At 35.8% G+C, this 20234-nt stretch overlaps 1 protein-coding gene across 1 annotated transcript in view; it reads right to left on the minus strand.

The window, feature by feature from the left end:
• The window catches only part of Nup188 (nuclear pore complex protein Nup188), a 171137-nt gene that overhangs the window by 41484 nt on the left and 109419 nt on the right, over positions 1-20234 (minus strand). The window contains exons 32-36 of the mRNA XM_090375487.1: positions 19065-19187; positions 13689-13764; positions 9463-9603; positions 6929-7003; positions 6570-6646 (exon numbers count right to left, since the gene is read on the minus strand). Of these exons, the coding sequence (XP_090231613.1) occupies positions 6570-6646; positions 6929-7003; positions 9463-9603; positions 13689-13764; positions 19065-19187 (492 nt within the window). The remainder of the gene's footprint in view (positions 1-6569; positions 6647-6928; positions 7004-9462; positions 9604-13688; positions 13765-19064; positions 19188-20234) is intronic.

The raw sequence follows: 20234 nt of genomic DNA on the forward strand, positions 1-20234 counted from the left end.
AATCACTTTCTGATGACAGGAAAGGCGTTGCCTTTTTAGTGTCATCTCCAATGCTTGACTGCAGCTAATAACTCAAATCAACTATTTTTCAAGAGTCTCTTTAGATGTGGAAGGAGTCCCATTGTCTGCTCTTTTACCATTCCTAGTATATATTTGCTTATTTTTTGTTTCTGAGGTGTTTCTGAGGACGAGAGTTGCCGGTTTGGACGTGCCTTTCTGACGCTCTTGGAACAGAGAGGTTTTTTCTGATTTATTTTCTGCTTTATTAGTTTAAATTGACATATTAACTTATTTTCTAGAGTAGCTTTATATTCCTATTTACGGTACTTAAGTTTAAAGTAACTTAGATAGAGATTTTGTAGGTATTACTTAGTATCGGAAAGGGTATCAAATCCACGTGTTTACCGTTCGTAATTAGCCGCTATTGTTACGGGAAAATTAATCAGTAAAATCTATTAATCTTGTCGAACTTCATTGGCAGTTAAATTGTACTTTTAACTATACATATAACCACTTAGGTTACGTAACATAAATAATTAGTAAAAATAAATAATTAATACATAACTTGATACGGAAGTTATATAAAGGGATTTCGTATATAACACTCGTTACTGAAACATAAATATTTCGTAGATAACACTCGTTACTGAAACGTAAATATTTCGTAGATAACACTCGTTACTGAAACGTAAATATTTCGTAGATAACACTCGTAGATTTCGTAGATAACACTCGTTACTGAAACAAATATTTCGTAGATAACACACGTTACTGAAACATAAATATTTCATAGATAACACTCGTTACTGAAACATAAATATTTCGTAGATAACACTCGTAGATTTTGTAGATAACACTCGTTACTGAAACATAAATATAGCGTTATAACTGTGTTGGGATACAAGTTTAGGATTTAATTTTGTACTGAAATGGAAATTTTATTAAAAGTAAATCGAAATCATGACTCAAACCAGAGCAGCAAAGCAAAAGGCTCAAGCTAATGGGAATGCTGTGGCTCAGAGGAGAACTGAGGGGGGCAGTTGCCCTCTGAATCACAGCCTTTTAAGATGCACTATTTGCTTGATGTTTGCGGAGCAGTCAGGTATGGGACATGATACTGCCATGGGGGATGTCTTTGTAAGTGCGCGATGCAAGGAGTGTAAGGAAATCAGGCGATAACTCAGCGTTGTTATGGGCCTATATGAGAGCTTGAAGGACAGGGTGGATGCCCTCGAAGGATTACAAGTGACGGGCCCATCAAGCTCTCAGCTGCCCACACCAATGCCAGAGCTTGCACTTGGTCATCGCGCAACACAGCGGCAACCCCCAAGACAGAATGTGCTGGTCCCAAAGGAACTAGTAGTTGTTGGTGACTCTATTGTCAGGGAAACGGGAAATATGCTTTGTAAAAAGGATAGGTGGAACAGGACCAGGGTATATCTGCCAGGGGCAAAGGTTGATGACGTTGTAGAGCGGATATCATCTTTTAAGGGCACAAAAGGTGATATAGTTGTACACGTTGGCACTAATGATATTAAGAGTAGGAGACCGGCGGAATTACTTAACATGTATAGGTCACTGATGAAAAAAAGCCGTGAATTTGAAAGTGTCTGCAATTCTGCCCAGACACGACAGGAGGGAGTATATGATGAGAGCCCTGTCGATCAATTCGGCCCTGAAAAGATTGTGCAGGGCTCAAGGGGTAGAATTTTTTTCAGCTTGGTCTGTACTTGTTAACAGGAGAGACTGCTTCTACAGGGATGGAATACACTTAAATAGAAAGGGTGCAAGAATATTTGCTGATGCTATCGAGGCAGTGTTAGGTGGGTCGGAAAACTGCTAGATTGGGGGGATACAAGGACTAATATTTTAACAGTAGCCACTGGCAGAGGAGAAAGTGATTCTTGCACTGCTTCTATTGGAATGAGCAGCAGCCTGGAAAATAAGATGCAGGATATTTCAGAGACTGCTGGGAATCATGGGGGTACAAGTGAACACATGGGTTGTGTTAGGGTGGCTAAGAGGAAGAGCAGGTGCATGTATACTTGCATGTACACCAATGCTAGGAGTTTAGTAAATAAATTTGATGAATTTGAGGTATTGCTCAAAACATCAAAGGCAGATATTGTTGGGATTTCAGAGACGTGGTGTCACACAGATATAAGGGATGCAGAACTGCAATTTGGGGAGTACAACGTCTACAGAAAGGATAGACAGGATAGGAAGGGGGGAGGGGTTATGCTATTAGTTAAGAAACACATAAAATCCAAGGAAGTGAAGCCAGTCGACATCGCTGGACAGTGCAGTGTCGAGTCAGTTTGGTGTGACATAAGCATTGGGAGATCAAAATTGAGAGTAGGAGTGTGCTATAGGCCTAATGAATCTGATGAGTATAATAAGAAACTGTACAGAGAAATAGAGGGGGCCAGTAAATCAGAGAGTCTTACAATAGGGGATTTTAATTTCCCAGATATTGACTGGAATTTGGGGGCTGGTCACTCACACATTAGCAAGGCTTTTGTGGATTTATTGGATGATTGTTTTCTACATCAGCATGTTCGGGAGGCAACTAGAGGGAGTAATACTCTTGATTTGATTATCAGTAGTGATTCTTCATGCATTAAGAATCTGCAGATAAATGAACCACTAGGTGGCAGTGATCACAGTGTTCTGAAGTGGGAGTTACTCAAAGAGGTAACTACCATTAGGGGTAAAGGGAAGGGGTATTGCTTTCGTAAAGGCGACTACAATGGACTGAGACAGTATTTAATTCTATACAGTGGGATCAACTGATGATGTTACCAACAGCAAATTCAAAATGGGAAGCATTCAAAGAACTTATCTTGGAAGCTACTAGGCTTTACATACCAACTAAGAAATATTGTTCAAGATTTAGGCCTAAATGGAGGTCAGATGAACTAATGAGGCATATGGCAGAGAAGAAAAATGCATGGGATACATACAAATTATCACGTGACACAGAAGCCTATGATAGATACAAGTTGATCTGTAACCAAGTTAGAAAGGAGGTTAGGCAGGTGAAGGCAGATTATGAGAGATCCTTGGCAAGGGATGTGAAGAAAAACAGCAAAGAGTTCTTTACTTATGTAAACTCTAGAAGGAAGGGAATGAATCGGATTGGTCCACTTGATATCGATGGGTCAACTGTTGATGACCCTGCTCGGGTAGCTAACAAACTAAATGAATATTTTGCATCGACATTCACACATGAGGAGTTATTCAGCGAGGGGAATGCCAGAGGTGTATTCAACTCTAGCAGTAAGCTAGAGAATCTTGTAATAACTGAGAGTAAAGTGGAGGAGAAATTGTTGAAGATAAACACAAGAAAGGCACCTGAGGTGGATGGAATCTATCCAGTTATATTAAAGGAGGCAGCAAAGGAAGTAAGCAAACCCTTAGCCATAATTATAAGAGCTTCCTTGGACTCAGGGGAGGTACCCATGGACTGGAGATGTGCAAATGTGACCCCAATTCACAAGGGAGGATCACAGGCTGACACAAGTAATTATAGACCTGTGAGTTTAACTTCTGTTCCCGGAAAATTAATGGAGGCACTGGTTAAAGAAGCACTGCAGGATCATCTAGACAAGACTTCAGTTATAGCTCGGACACAGCATGGTTTTGTTAAGGGGAAGTCTTGCCTGACCAATCTGATTGGATACTATGATGCAGTCAAAAAAGAACTGGATGCAGGGAATAACTTTGATATTATATATTTGGATCTTAGAAAGGCTTTTGATACTGTTGCACGTGGAAGACTGCTGCACAAATTGGAGCAGAGTCGCATTGGAGGCAAATTGCTGCTATGGATAAAGGGGTGGTTGAGGGGGAGAAGACAGAGAGTGGTAATCAATGGACACTACTCATCGTGGACTAATGTTATTAGTGGAGTCCCTCAGAGTTCAGTATTGGGTCCTTTATTGTTTTCTGTATTTATAAATGATATTGATGATGGTATATCAAGCTTAATGTCCAAGTTTGCAGACGATACGAAGGTTGGCAGGGTTGTCAAGGACACTACTGACACTATGCTGCTGCAACAGGATCTGGAAAGGTTGAGCAGATGGGCTGAGAGGTGGCAAATGAAGTTTAACATTGACAAATGTAAAGTACTACATATGGGAAACAGCAACCCCAGAGCAACGTATCAAATCTGTGGTACTACACTGACAGTGGTAGAGAATGAAAGGGACCTGGGGGTGGTTGTGCAGGCAGATATGAAGTTCTCTGAGCAGTGCAGATGGGCTGCAAGAGTAGCTCATGGTGTATTGTGAATGATATATAGGAATTTTTCTAGCAGGGATAAGGAGGTGATCATTCCCTTGTATAAGGCAATGGTCAGGCCACACCTAGAGTACTGTATACAGGCCTGGAGGCCTCATTTCAAGAAGGTTGTAGAGCTGCTGGAACGAGTACAGAGAAGGGCAACAAGATTAGTGAATGGAACAAAGTGGTGCTCTTACGAAGAAAGGCTTAAGTTTTGCGAATTACAGTGTCTGGAGACTAGGCACCAGCGAGGTGATCTGATAGAGGTGTACAAAGCCTTGAATGGTTTGAGCATGCTCAGTGCTGATGGGATTCTTCCTCTTGCTCAGAATAATCACCTGAGAGGGCATAAATTCAAATTGAGGAAAGACAGATGTAGGATAGATGTGCGGAAATTTGCCTTTAGCCAGCGGGTGGTTGGTAGGTGGAACAGACTTCCATCCCTTGTCGTGGAAGTTGATAGCCTAAATAAGTTTAAGGCTCAGCTGGACAGGTATTTTGAACGAACAGAGGGGTGAAGTGGAAGTGGTTATTTTTTATTTATTTATTTTACTTTATTTTTTTTTTTTGGCTGATGCTGCATAAGCTTGCTTTCTTGCATCAAATGCCTCTACTAATGCTAATGCTAATTTGGGATACAAGTGCAGTCATTCTAATTCTAAACCTTTTTTAATGGCCGAGATCTGAGTTACCAAACCTGCAATGGGCCAAAGTTTAGGTCTTTCCAAAAAAATTTTAGTGTGTGTTTTTAACTGTGAATAAAACCCAAAAACTCTACAAAAAATAAAGGTTAAATATATTTGATCAACAAGACAAAAATAACATACATAAAACTACACTGAATGATCACTGAATTTTGATCATCATCAACGGTGAATGCTATGGTGTCAACAACATGCTGGTTAGACACTAGAGGACTGGAAACAAGTATGCTGGTCGAATTAGTTCCAATACCTGGTGCAACACACCGACAGGTGCTTTCATGTGTAGCACAAGCAACACGAGTCCAAAGACCTATCATGCATGATGCCCAATATCCAAGATGTGGCAATAGTTGCTTAATATGCGGCATGTTTTGCTGACAAGAACTAGGACCCCCCTGGTGCATATGGACCATGGTTGCCTACGAACTGATGGTAGACTTCACTAGTGAAACATTAGTCCCCGTGGTCTCGTGTGGAATAATAACAGATGCTAATATGTTTTGTACTACTGGGTGGTAAATGAACGTGCCAGAGGTTTCATTAAAAAAGAATGGGATGATGATGAAAGTAGCCACGAAATCTTCAAAGCAGCAACTCCTTAGGTGAATGTAATGGGATTTCCATGATTCAAACTCTGCAGTTGCAGGTGTTCAGTCCCATTCAACTGGAAATGGATCTTTTCTTCTTAAAGGATGCTCCATGGCCACTCAGTATCTATATTCATTCATGCCAAGATGTTGAGAGCAATTTCAGTCAAGTTTCGGCATCATGCACTTGCAGCTGTTGATCACAGTGGAGTTTGAATGGGTAGAACCATAAAGTCTTAAACAATACCTTCTGTGTTGCACATGAAACATGCAGCTTTCTTGCAAAAGCTGCATGTTTGATAATCTTGGGGGAACAGTAGCTGAACCCTTTGGAGATGAAAGGGGTGTAAGGAAGATCGTCGTGCCAGACACGCTATACACTGCAATGAGACACTCCTAAGACAGAGGCAACGGCACGTATGCAGGTAGTAGGATTATTCTGGACGTCATTCAACACACTTTTTTTCATGGCGGGAGTTCGCGTCGAACGTGGTCTGCCTGCACTACTCTTGTTACCTCTAAATGACCCATAATTGCACAAATTTTGATGCACAAGTGCAAACAAATGGTGGTCCGGTACATGTCTGTCTGGGAAGTGTTCTCCATAAATTCGTTGGGCGGCTTGTCCATTGCCCTCTGCTAATCCATACACTAGGTGCATGTCTGCCAGCTCACAGTTCGTATATCGATGCATGCTCTTCGTGCTGCGACTACTGCTTGAATGAGTAAACCAGAAATTTTCCCTCTCACGGACTGATGAACATCGCCGTGTACCGACTTACGATGACGTTTCCGGTTATGGGTTCCTATGCGATTCACATTCCTTTAGATGTTACCTACCTCCCATAAATGTTTGTACCAATATTTTTGAGACACCCTGTATAGTCTTATCTTATTAAAATCAACCATTATCCTATACTAACTTTTATTTATATAAATTTTCATGAATACATGTATAAGTAGAGCAAAAATATACTTTCTGAAAACTTACTCTTTCCATCTCTGCAACACCATCAAATATAATTCTGTCATAAGAATGAGCAATTTAACATTGCTTGGTGTTGTAATCTGGAAATAAATAAATATATAAATTTTTATATCATTTTTCATGGGCATATACATTAAAAAAAAAAAAAACTGTTCAAATGTGAATTAATATCATCATATGTAATGGATTCATTTGAAATTTTTTGAAGTTTATAAACTGAAATATTCGTAAATAAAGTTTTTTTTACATATAACAGCCATTAAATTTTGAACAACCCTTGTATTATGAAGAAAGTGACAAATCTCAGTCAAATATAGAGGAATATAAATTATACTTCAAGATTTGATACTATTGTAATTTACCTGTGAAAGAATACAATTCAAAATATTATTTCCAACAGCAGCCTTTTCATCCTTGGAGACTACTATGGGTTCATTCTGGACAAGAAAGAAAGAATAGATTAGAGTTCGAAGTTTGCTGTACTATGATATAAAATAAAGTTTTGCTCTATGTGAAAATTCTTTTTTTGTAGAATCAGAGTTTATACCATTATTACTTTAAATACTTAAAATATATTAATGTCAGCAATTTCACTGAGATAGGGAGAAAAAAAATAAAAGCTGATACAATATAAAAGAGTATGTTTCAGAAAATCTTATTTTGAAAACTAATTGATTCCACTTTCCATTATACTTAAAATATATTAGTGGAGTACACAGAACACTTTTAGAATTTAAAACAATGTCCAGACACTATAAGGAGTGCATATTATTATATTAGAAAAAAAAAAAAAAACCACCATTGTAAAAATACCGTCATCAGATGAGGTTTTTTATGGCTTTAAAAACACAAGTAAACTAAATAATGGGAATATTTTTTCTAATTAACTCTTGGTACAACGTGATGCACAAGTAATTAGGAACTGAAAAAATACTTTAAACTGTGTTGTTCAAGTAAAATATGGATCTTTCTTACAAATATTTCACAGAACCGTTCTTCTCTGCTTCTTCAGTGTATTGAAGAAGCCATTATCCTTACTGTTGTACCTTCATAGCACCAGTCAGAGAACAAAATCACTTTGTCCTTCTATAGAACTGAGAGCAGACATAAGCACAAGCAGTTTAGGGTGTTTAGTGCAATGCACATCATACACAAGAGAATTCACTACTACAGTATATATTTGCACTGCAGTAGATATATGGGAAACTTATTATTTCAACTGGTGTAAGCCTATAAGACCAAAACTTCTCCTAAGGGGTTTTGATTGATTGGAAGAGTTAAAAGTTTAAACAAACTAAAGTACTTTTGCTAATTTAAATAATTGTCTAATTTTTAAAAACTTTAAGAAACACTAAAAACTTTCAGATCTGTACTTTTTTTAGGTATATACAGGAAATACAGAAAGAGAGAGTAACATTAGCACAGGAAAAGGAACAGCTAAGCAATAAAACAGTATATCTTCCATAACAACGGGAAAGAAGTTACTAGAAATAGTAATGAATCATTACATCGGGAAGTACAAAAATATTGGATTAGCAAAATCACAATAAGCAATAATAGAGAGACTACAACTCTTGAATTTGGATGCAATGGAAAAGAATAAATCTAGAAAACATGCACACGCACACACAAAACAGGAGACACAAATGAAGCTTGAAAACATCTTTTTCTTCAATAATTTTTCATTTCATACAGACTGAAATACTGAGGACATAAGACAAACATTCCTATGCATATCTTGAAGTGAAGAATTGCACATAATTTATAATAAGACTAAGGGCATTTAGGGCTAGAGCCTCAAGCTGCGAACAAATTTGGTCTATGTATATATAAAGTGCTTTAGCATCATAATACACAGCCATTTCTGAATAAACAGAAAATTTTTAAGGCGGCATCGTTTTAGGTTATATCTCATATTGTGAATACCTTCACAACGAGTTGCCATGATATTGCACTACTTCGAATAAGTAACGCTTCACCTAAGGAGAAGACTAATGTTACTTATTCTCAGATAGGTACCACCACCCAGACGGCACCGTTTCAGGGCTATTTGGCCCTTCTTCGGTGAGTGGGTAGGTACCCAAGTGATGCAATGATGGCAAAAACAGTTATGAAGTATAACTCCACAATATGAGAGATGCCTGATGGTGTATGATGTATTTAGACTAAGGCACATTTAGGGCTAGAGCCTCAAGCTGCGAACAAATTTGGACTATGTTTTTGTTTTTGGACTATGTTTATGTTTTAACTGTTTTTGCCATCATTGCATCACTTGGGTACCTACACACTCACTGAAGAAGGGCCAAATAGCCCTGAAATGGTGCCGTCTGGGTGGTGGTACCTATCTGAGAATAAGTAACATTAGTCTTCTCCTTAGGTGAAGCGTTACTTATTCGAAGTAGTGCAATATCATGGCAACTCGTTGTGAAGGTATTCACAATATGAGATATAACCTAAAACGATGCCGCCTTAAAAATTTTCTGTTTATTCAGAAATGGCTGTGTATTATGATGCTAAAGCACTTTATATATACATAGACATAATTTATAAATATTTCATACCAAGACAGAAGAAAATAAAAAATAATAAAAATTGACTTTATGGTTGTAGGACTTTTCAGTCTGTATGAAATCTGTGAGAAATACCATCACATTTAAAATATTTATTCAGTTCTTTCCTAACTTGCTAGCAGGTGCATGAAATCATATATAAGACACTGCCACTTTGAGGTCATTTTGACCTACATTCAATAGAGATTTGAATTTTTAATTGAGTATAACAAAAAAATTATCTTGGAAAGCACAGCGAATTAGTAAAATAATATGGTATTTAAAAAAAATCCATGCAACCAACAACTGGTTAATAAAACAAATTCAATTAATTTCAAATAATATACCTTGGCAAGTACAAGAATAAAATCTCTCCAAGCTGTTACTAAAGTGTAGGCACTTCGGGAGTTATCGGTCAGCAAACTAGTATCAATAAATTCACGAGTAAGATCCAAATCTGAATAAGTAGGAAGGTTGCTGCATATATGCTGGAAGAAGAACAACAGTGATAAATAAAGCCCTTCACATGGCTTTTCTTATAATTATGATTAATGCTCTCACTAAAATTAAAATTCTGCAATAGTAAACTAAATTGCTTCATTACCTTGGCAATTAATAAAATCAATGCTGATGCTGTTGCCATATTTTGCTTGACAATCACAAATTATGTTACACTTACATATGAAGATGGCATTATATTTGTTTTTATTTTGAAAATTATAAAGTAATAATTAGATTAAAGAATAAGATATTGTTGCTTACTTTACTCTCTGCTGTATATATTCAACAGCACCATGAATTCAACTGTTTACTCTATGTCCTTACCCACTACTATTTATGATGAAAATGTGACAAATAAGGAAAATGCAGAACTATTGTAATCATTAATTACTCAAATTATTCAAGTAATCTGAGTAATTAAATTTACTAATGTTAGTTACTAACACTAAAAAATTACACGAGGTTACAATAATTAATTAGATTACTAATATAGCCAAAAAAGGCATGTAAACTTGGCATTGATGCTGTGTCTCTACATGTGTTTGAATCCAAACATAAGACAAGTTTCTCAAAAACTATAGTTCCAAACTAGCAGAATTGCTTATTTGAGTATATTCCAAGAATGGGATTATCTACATAATCCCATGGTGCCTCTGTAGCCAGGTGGGAAGGAGCGGCAGTGCGTAGCACACGCTTCTTGATTAGACCGGGGTTCGAGCCAGTCACTACCAAATACGGAGGATGCGGAAAGGTCAGGGAATGATCACCGCATATCCCGGAGCAATATGGCCTTAGTTGCTAATGCTCCTAAAAACCAAATAACAACAACAACATAATCCCACAAAAAACACTCAGGGCAAAAAAAAAAAAAAAAAAAAAAAGGCATTATACAACTTTTCCTGTACCCAATTCCTTAGGAAATAATTTTTTAGTTTTATTTGAAAAGGAATTGTTTCACTTAGCAACTACCTTGGCTTCTGTATATTAAATTTTAAAAAATAATCATAAAACATGCATAATGATTATTTAAGATATACAAGTCATACTCGTATATTTTAAAGTTTATTTTTATATCGCATCATATTATTTATCTATTTTAACTAAAAATTTTAATTTTTAGTTCAGCTTCATCTTTTTCAAGTTGAAAAAGTTGAAGATTTTAGGTTTTTATTTTCACAAATTAAAAATCTAGGTTAGTGCATCATTAATGTAATTCCTTTCTTTTTATGTTAAAGATAAGTTTTGAGAGGTTGAACTTCGTTTAGTATTTATATATTTTCAGAATATAGCGGAATTAAGTTTAAATTATTGCGATCATTTAGCTTCATCTGTCTGGCACATGTGTCAAAAGAAGTTATGCCTGCAGATGCATTGTAGTACACTGGTCACCAATCAGTTTTTTTTTTCCCACAAAAAGACAGGAAATAGTTTAAAATGATGTACTTTAAAATTTGACAATTTATTCTGACACTAGAATATAAATAAATAATATCTTTTGTTAGTAACAGCTGTCTTTATAAAAAAAAAACCCTTGAATTTTTTTATTTTATTTCTCTAATTAAAAAAATAATCAGTAATGTATATTGTAACCAGAAACCATACTGAACAAATATCTAAATTTACACTCACATAATTTTTATAGGTATCTGTATGTTTGTTTACTAGGTTATAATGTTCATGCTAGGTAGTTAATCTTTAACATATTCATTGAAGTATTAAATATTCAGACACAAACAGGCAGTTGTAAAAAGAGTTTTTCATTCAGCAGCATAATACAGGCAGTTCTCGCTTTGCGAGTTTCTGGGTTTACGAGTAGGTTTTTTTTGTTTTTTTCAACGTATTCGGTATCAACAAAATCGAAAATATGAACATTAATTGCAAAAAATGAATGTTAAACATTCATAAATACCGCATTTTGAACCACGCATGTAGCTATACAATATAGTGTACCCAGCTTTAAGATATTAATCCGTTTCAAAGACACCACTGTATCGTGAAAATATCGTAATGTGAACCCAATAACACATTGTTTTTTGGTAATTCGTTCCATGATCTCGGAAGTTGAAATTTTCGTTATATAACTGTCTAAAAGGTTGTTTTATAGTGCAAATTGTATTCGTTACCAATTCAAATCACTAAAATGCACTACACTTTCATAGTTATGCGTTATAAGAACTAATTTTGAATACCTTTGTAACATTTTTCTAAAGCACATTTCTGGAGGTCACAACCGTAAAACAATAAAAACAATTTGCACCTTCCGGTTTATTGGGCTTTTCTGTTACTGCAAGCAATTATAAACAGATAGCAAACTCGAGGTTATTGCATTTGCGAAAATACTGATAGCTGGAATAGTGCGGTGTTTTTACGTTATTATGGTGAAGTGTGTTTTCCCTTTACTGAAATCTTCAATCATATAAAAAACAAATAAATTTTCAGAATATTCTCTTCATTCCTCTTTTTAAGCTTCGTAAACTTGTTACTCCACGAAAATAGTTGCAATTTGAGTGTTCCGTTAAAAAATGCTTATGAATCTATTGAAATTTATGAAGGAAATAGAAGATTATCTTGGAAACAAACACTTCTTGAAGCATTTCTGAAGAAGACGACTCCTTATGCAATAAACCAACGAGTGCCAAGCCAATAATGAGTGATCAACAAGTGTGCATTTAGTTGATGATGAAGAATAAACATTCTTTAAAATTTGTAAGTTATAAATAATTTCTTTATTATTATAATTTGTTTGATTTTACAGGCTGCGTTTTAATTTCTTTCGATAAATCAATCATTATTTAAACACAAACTAATTAGCTAACTAATTTCATTGTTGAGAATGTAACCCCTATTTTTAACATTATGTCTATGGGATTTAATTCCCGCTTTACGAGTGCAAGCTAGGAACGAATTAACTTGTAAAGTCAAGAACTATCTGTACATAATTGGGCCATCTCTGTCTTGTAAACCTCAACTCTCCAGGAGTTGAGGCTGTTATACTTTTTACCAACTTCTGGTAGACATTAGCCAGAATTTGTCCCCATTCCTTCTGTAAAGCAGATGTCAGAGTCTGTTTTATGGAAAAAAGGCTGTTTTGTCTACAGCCTAATATGGAACTCAGCTCATACCACAAGTGAAAATATACTTATAACAAAAGTTATAAGTATATTTTAATACCTGATACTAGGCTGAATTGGCTTATTTTAAGAACTTACTAAAAAAATTTAGGGTTTTAGTCCAGTGCAGGAATTGAAATAATATGATAATAAATGCTACTCCTCAATCTATTTTTTTAACAGTCTGTCTGTGGAAGCTCTGTTATGGAAGTTATAGCAGAGAAGAGTAATTGGATTAGTGAGCAAAAGGATGCTCTTACCAGAAAAGGTGTCAATTCTGTAAACTGAAGTGTCTGGACAATGGGCACCTGCAAGGAGATCTGAATGAAATGTTTAAGGCTTTGAATGGATTAGGTAAGCTCAATGCTGATGGAATCTGTGCTCTTGCTCAGATTAATGCACAAGGGGGGGGACACAAATTCAAACCGAGTAAGGAAGGTTGTAGGATAGATGTGCAGAAATTTGCTTTCAGGCAGCAGGTGGTTGACTGTTACAACAAACTTCCATCTGGTGTAGTAGAGGTGAGTAATTTGAACAAATTCAAGGAAAAACTAGACAAATTGTTAGAGGGAATGGAAAGGTCATAGGAAAGTGTTTGTGCATTTTTTTTTTTTAGTTTTGGCTGATACTGTATATCATTTGCCACTAAAAATTAAGATCCCACCATTATAACCTGTTATGAGCCCAAACTTTTATTAACTATTTGTAAAATTACAGCAATTTAGTATTCAATCAATTATGAAAAATCTAAAGCAAAATACAACTGTAAGCCAAAAAGTCTTCTGTTATGATGTGAACTTTATATATACTTGGCTCAAAATGCAGTTTTTGCTATAAAAACAGGTCATTGAAAATAAAATGATACTTATTAACTTGTAATATGTTGTATTATGAAGACAACTGCATATATAAGTTTTAATATGTTCTTTAAGCTGTAACTAAGTGATCAAACAGGTACTTACCTTTGACCATACACTAAGCAAATGTTTCTCATGAACTGTATTGAAAACATCTGAAACTCCATCCTCCAGACTAACTCTGAAAAGCAATTCAAAATTGTAATACTTACAAATTTCAAAAGTTGCATATAAACACATATTGGTATTATAATATATTTACATACTGAGTGAGAAATTTATTAGGAACATAACGTTACCATCCTGTCGAACCTCCAGTTGCCACTAAAACAATTCACTTCACTGTGAATCCATAAGATCTCTCCAATATATTCCACCATGCAGACTGGATAGTGTACCTCAATTTGCATTTATACACACAAATATTTGTATTACAGCTGCCACTCCTTGTGGCTTTAATTCCAAACAGATTTCCTCTTCAGACACTTAAAGAAGATCGCATCACAAGATCACACAAGATGAATTTAGCAACTTATATGAGCAACTGTAATTAAAATTCCGTGAATAGTGGTTGTGCAAAGGAGCTATTATAATGCTTATTGCCTTAATTTCTATTAGGGGAGCCTGGTGACCTAGTAGTAGTAGTAGTAGTAGTAGTAGTGGCACTTGATGCAAGAAAGCAAGTGTAGGAGCTTATGCAGCATCAGCCAAAAAAAAAAAAAAAAAATCACACCATACCCTCCAATTGCCTGTCCAGTTCCTCCTTAAATTTATTTAACCTATCAACTTCCACAACGACAGATGGAAGTTTGTTCCAGCAATTAACCACCCGCTGGCTAAAGGCAAATTTCCGCACATCTATTCTACATCTATCCTTTCTTAATTTGAACTTATGTCCCCGTAGGTTCGTATTCTGAACAAGTGGGAGGATCCCATCAGAATTCAGCGTGCTCAACCCATTCAAGGCCTTATAGACCTCAATCAGATCACCGCGCAGGTGCCTAGTCTCCAGCCACTGCAATTTGCAGAACTTAAGCCTCTCTTGGTAAGAGGATCCCTTCATTCCCCTCACCAATCGTGTTGCTCTTCTCTGTACACGCTCAAGCAAATCTACATCCTTCCTAAAATGAGGCCTCCAGACCTGTACGCAGTACTCAAGGCGTGGCCTGACCATTGCCTTATACAGAGGGACAATCACCTCCTTTTCCCTGCTAGCAAAATTCCTATATATCATTGACAAAACCCCATGACCTGCCCTAGCAGCCTGTCTACATTGCTCAGAAAACTTCATATCTGACTGCACAATTACTCCCAGGTCTTTTTCATTTTCTACCACCTTAAGTGTAGTACCACACAGTTGGTACGTTTCTCTGGGGTTACTTCTACCCATATGCAGTACTTTGCATTTGTCAAGGTTAAACTTCAGTTGCCACTTCTTAGCCCATCTGCCCAAATTATCTAGATCCTGTTGCAGTAGCACACTGCCATTACTGTCATTAACAACCCTGCCAACCTTCGTGTCATCTGCAAACTTCAACATTAAGCCTGATATACCTTCATCAATATCATTGATAAATATACAAAACAACAGTGGACCCAACACCGAACCCTGTGGGACTCCACTAATAACATTAGTCCACGAAGAGCAGCACCCATTGATTACCACCCTCTGTCTTCTCCCACTTAACCATCCTTTTATCCATTGTAGCAACTTACCCTTAATACCATTCTGCTCCAATTTGTACAGTAGTCTTCCATGCGCAACAGTGTCAAAAGCTTTCCTGAAATCCAAGTATATGATATCAAAATTATTTTTTGCATCCAGTTCCTTTGTGACCACATCATAATAACCAATCAAATTTGTCAGACAAGACTTTCCCTTAACAAACCCATGCTGTGTCTGAATTATTGCTGCAGTCTTGTCTAGATGATCCTGCACTGCATCTTTAACCAGTGACTCCATTATTTTACCCGGAACAGAAGTTAAACTAACTGGTCTGTAATTATTCGTGTCACCCTTCGAACCTCCTTTGTGAATTGGGGATACATTTGCACATCTCCAGTCCGTGGGAACCTCCCCTGAATCCAAGGATGCTCTCATAATTATGGCTAAGGGTTTGCTTAGTTGCTTTGCCGCCTCCTTTAATATAACTGGATAGATCCCATCCGCCCCAGGTGCCTTTCTTATGTTTAACTTCAACAATTTCTCCTCCACTTTGCTCTCAGTTATTACAAAATCATTAAGCACACTGCTACAATTTGATAACCTTCTTCCATTTTCAAACTGTAATGATTCCTCACGTGTGAATGTAGATGCAAAATACTCATTCAGTTTGTTTGCTATCTGAGCAGGATCATCAACAGTCGAACCATCGATGTCAAGTGGACCAATCATATTTAGCCCCTTCCTTTTAGAGTTTATATAAGTAAAGAAATCCTTGCTGTTTTTCTTAGCATCTTTTGCCAAAGATTTCTCGTAATCCGCCTTTGCCTGCCGAACCTCCTTTGTGACCTGATTACAGACTAGCTTATATCTGCTACAGGCTTCTGCGTCGCCTGATAATTTATATGCATCCCATGCATTTTTCTTCTCTGTCACGAGTCTCATTAGTTCATTTGATAACCATTTAGGCCTAAACCTTGAACAATATTTCTTAACCTTTCCAAACCCTTCTAGATAAAGAAGGGTGACATTTTCACCACAGGCTTTTCACCAGTGGAAGGAATTATCAGAAAGCATGGCACAGGTCCAGTTAGGTATATGGATCCATTCTGGGTTTTTTTGCTCGGTGGAAGTATTCATATCAAATATCAAAATGAGCTGATAGAGATGTGTGCATGTATGTTGGGTCCTAGAAGAATCATGAGTTGATTTAATGTTTCAGTGCTCAGGTTACCACTTAACACAGAGCCCAAATGGACATCCACTACCCATCAAGCAATAAATGCACTTGGAAGTGAATTCCAGGTTATCCAAATAGCCCTGGAATTCACTTTGATCACAAGGATCCCAGCCTGAATCCTGTTCTTCAGATCATGAAAGATAGAGGCATGGCTCCAGCATAGTTGGCCCTTGCAAGCAAGCCCACTATTCAACTACTCCAAGTTGAGTATCCCATGATTTCTCATCTTATCAAAGCAGGAGTCAAAATAATATGTTGGAGCTAGGCCCTGCAAACACACAAGAATCCTAGCAAGTGTCAGCCTGGAACCTAGACTGGGAGTGATGGATCCTAACGATGCTAACTGTACAACCAGCAGCATCACTGGAAGATCCTTTCCATATACAGGTGCTCAACTTAAGCTGTTTTCCAACTGAGAATGGACCCGAATTATATGTTGAAAGTCATTTAAAAAACAGTTTTTGCTCAGCAAATTTACATTTAATGAAAACTTTTTGGAAATATATCCCTCTTACTATTTAATCATAGAATAAAAATAAGAAAAAGCAAAGCAACATGCACCCAAGCAGTGCAAGTACATGTTTGTGGTTGCTATATTGTACATTAAAATACAGTGGAAAATTAGATCATGGCTGTATTTACTTGCTTGTAAGGCCCCAAAAAGGTGAGTTACTCTACAATAGAAGGATTTCGTAATGATTCTTTCCATTATTATGGTCAGAAGTGACTCATGGCGAAAGAGCCTACAGTTTTTTTAGTGATGCTGCTTCTTATATGGTAAAAGCCCCTTCTGCATTACAAGTTTTCTATCCAAATCTGATCCATGTTACTTGCTTAGCCCATGGCTTATATAGGTTAGCAGAGGCAATTCAGGAGAATTTTGGTGAAATTAAACAAACTTATTTCTAGTATAAAAAAATAAAGCTTTTGTCAAAAATGCCTTCAAGAATAGCAACTTACAGAAATATGCTACCTACTCTTCCTCTCCCACCTGATCCTGTTCCCACAAGATGGGGAACATGGTTACAAGTGGCATTGTTCTATGCTAAAAATTTTGATTCTATAAAAGAATTTTTTGATTCCATGGATAGTATGCATTCAGCAGCTACTGGTAGTGCTAAGGCAATACTTTCTGACTCTTTGACTAGAACACATTTATTTTTCATATCGAAACCTAGTTATATAACCGAACTTGAAACATGGGAACTTTCTCTGAGCAACACAATTGGAGAAATGGAAAACGATGAATTGCAAATTTCAACTGTGCCTGGAGGCATAGACAAAGAAATAAGAAGGAAATAAAATGTTTTAGAAATTAATCTAGGATTTCACACTTTAATGAAAATTGATGAATTTATAAATAGGAAAGGAAATGAACTTCCATTTCAAGTAGAGGCTTCAAAAACTATTATTTTTAAATACAGTCCCATCACTTTTGTAGAAGTAGAAAGGTCATTCTCTGCATATAAAATTATCTTGGATGACAAACGGCACAAATTTACACTGGATCACTTTGAGAAATACATTACTGTTTATTGTAACAAAAATTATTCCTGGAGTGAGTTTGAAAGAGAAAACTTTTAAAAAAGATGTTAAAACTTTACAACTAGTTTTATTACTTTAACATGTTGAATAAAAAGAAACTGTGGTTCAATTAATAGCAGCGAAAATGTAAAAATTGTAGCGCATATGATCCAATATCTACTGATAACTTATCCTAAAATGTACCATTTGTTTTTCATGGAAAGTAACAATGGCAGAATTGTAGCAAGCACCAAAGTTTTTCTAGTGCAGAATTCACTCCCCAAAGAATATGACCTCAACTATAACTAAATGTTGTTAATGAGTTGTAAAAATAGAACAGAAAGACAGGTTCAGTTAGAATACTTTAGTCATTCTTTCCAACACTCCAATCATAACTTATTTCCATAATTTTGAAGAACAAAAGTAGGATGGCACAAGTTAAATAACACCAGCAATGTTAAAATGAAAGAAATAAAACATTTTAAAAAACGAGAAAAAAATCCACAACTGCTACAGTTTAAGGTACTCATTATAGCAAAAAATTTCAAATTTACAAATGCTTCTTTCATTACTACCAAAGAATTTTCTTATATTTAACATTATTAAACTGATGGTACATTAATAATGCTCATTATAGCAGATTTTAATTATAGGTCATATTTGTAATAATGAACTTTCACTGCATATTATTGTCTCTGTTACAATAACATATTTTTTCCCTAAGTAAGAACTATAACACGGGATATTATAGAATAACCTATAACAAGGGATATTATAGAATGATGACTCTATAGCAGGAGTGGCCTACTTAATTTGTGATGTGATCTACTTTTTTTCTTCAAAATGTGCCGCGATCTACCATCTCAAAAATTACATTGCACAAGGTGCACAAATCGAGGGATGACTGTATATTTAAAATTCATCGTGATCGACCGAAATTAAATCCGCGATCGACTGGTAGATCGCAATCGACTCGTTGGCCACTCCTGCTCTATAGCATCTTTCATTTCACAAAAATAACAAAAGAAATATAGATGTTATTTTTCAAGCATACTTTTCAGAGTTGTAGTATATTTCAAGTGCTAAGATTCTGATGATATATGCACTAATGTCATTTGTTGTATCTTCTGGATTACCAATAAGAAGTGGGTGGCATAACAACTTCCAAAATGATTCCCTGAAAGATTAACAAGTATAAAAATAAACTCACACTTCAATGTTAAATAAGACTTTTCACTTCAACTTCACTAAAATATCATTAAAAAAAAAAAAGTCAACTGATTTTTTCATTTGAAACTTTAAACTATCATAATTCGTAAAAAGTTTCAGCTTTAAATAAAAATATGGCCCAATTCCAAACAAAGATTTGAATTGTGATTTTGGATCAATACAGCAACATATTAGGATTGGGAAGATAACTGAATTTCAGAATTTGAAACAAGCTGAATAGTTGATTAAAATATCTAGTTTTATATAATGAAACCCACTTCAGTTTCTTCATCTGTAGCAAACAAAAATACTATTAACTAATATTTAATACTTCTCCAACATAATAACTCAAGTCCTTCGCAAAGGATAACCTCAAGTGAAGAAACCAAAGTAGATTTTGATACATAAGACTAGATATTCTAATAAACTGTTCAATTAAGATTCAGTTCCTTTCAACTTTTTTGGATGCTCTGTGATTAAAATCATCATTGATCCAATTGGGTAGTATTTTTATTTAAATCTTTTTTCACCTGTGTAATAACCATGCCTTTCAACCACCATATCAAAAAAAGCATAACAAATTATAGATTATTACTGATCTGGTGGTATGATTCCACCACTAAGAAATAAAATATTTCAATTCAGAACATTTCTAAACAATATATCAAAACTAAATACATTAGTTAGAAAATGTGCATGCAAGATCTACATTATTAGAAAAAAAGGATCTGGGTACTGTAAAAACAATATGAAACATTTAAATTTGTGTGCGCCTCCATTTGTGGGCGTTAAAATGTCCCCATATTTTTAAAATTTATTTAAAAAAATATGGGGACAAATTTCTCAAGTGACAGCAGAGGGTGGTGTATTTTAAATTCCTACAAACCACAGATAGAAATTTTCTGGGACATCTTACCGGTTGAGTGTTTGGTTTCAAGCCATGGTTACAAGGTTTCCTTTAAAACCATTCTAATTTTCTAATCCAAAACAACAAGCGACCAATTTTTTGTATGGA

The sequence above is a fragment of the Mastigoproctus giganteus genome, chromosome 6, assembly GCF_048544385.1.
Source record: "Mastigoproctus giganteus isolate SK-2022 chromosome 6, ASM4854438v1, whole genome shotgun sequence".
Classification (NCBI taxonomy): Eukaryota; Metazoa; Arthropoda; class Arachnida; order Uropygi; family Thelyphonidae; genus Mastigoproctus; species Mastigoproctus giganteus.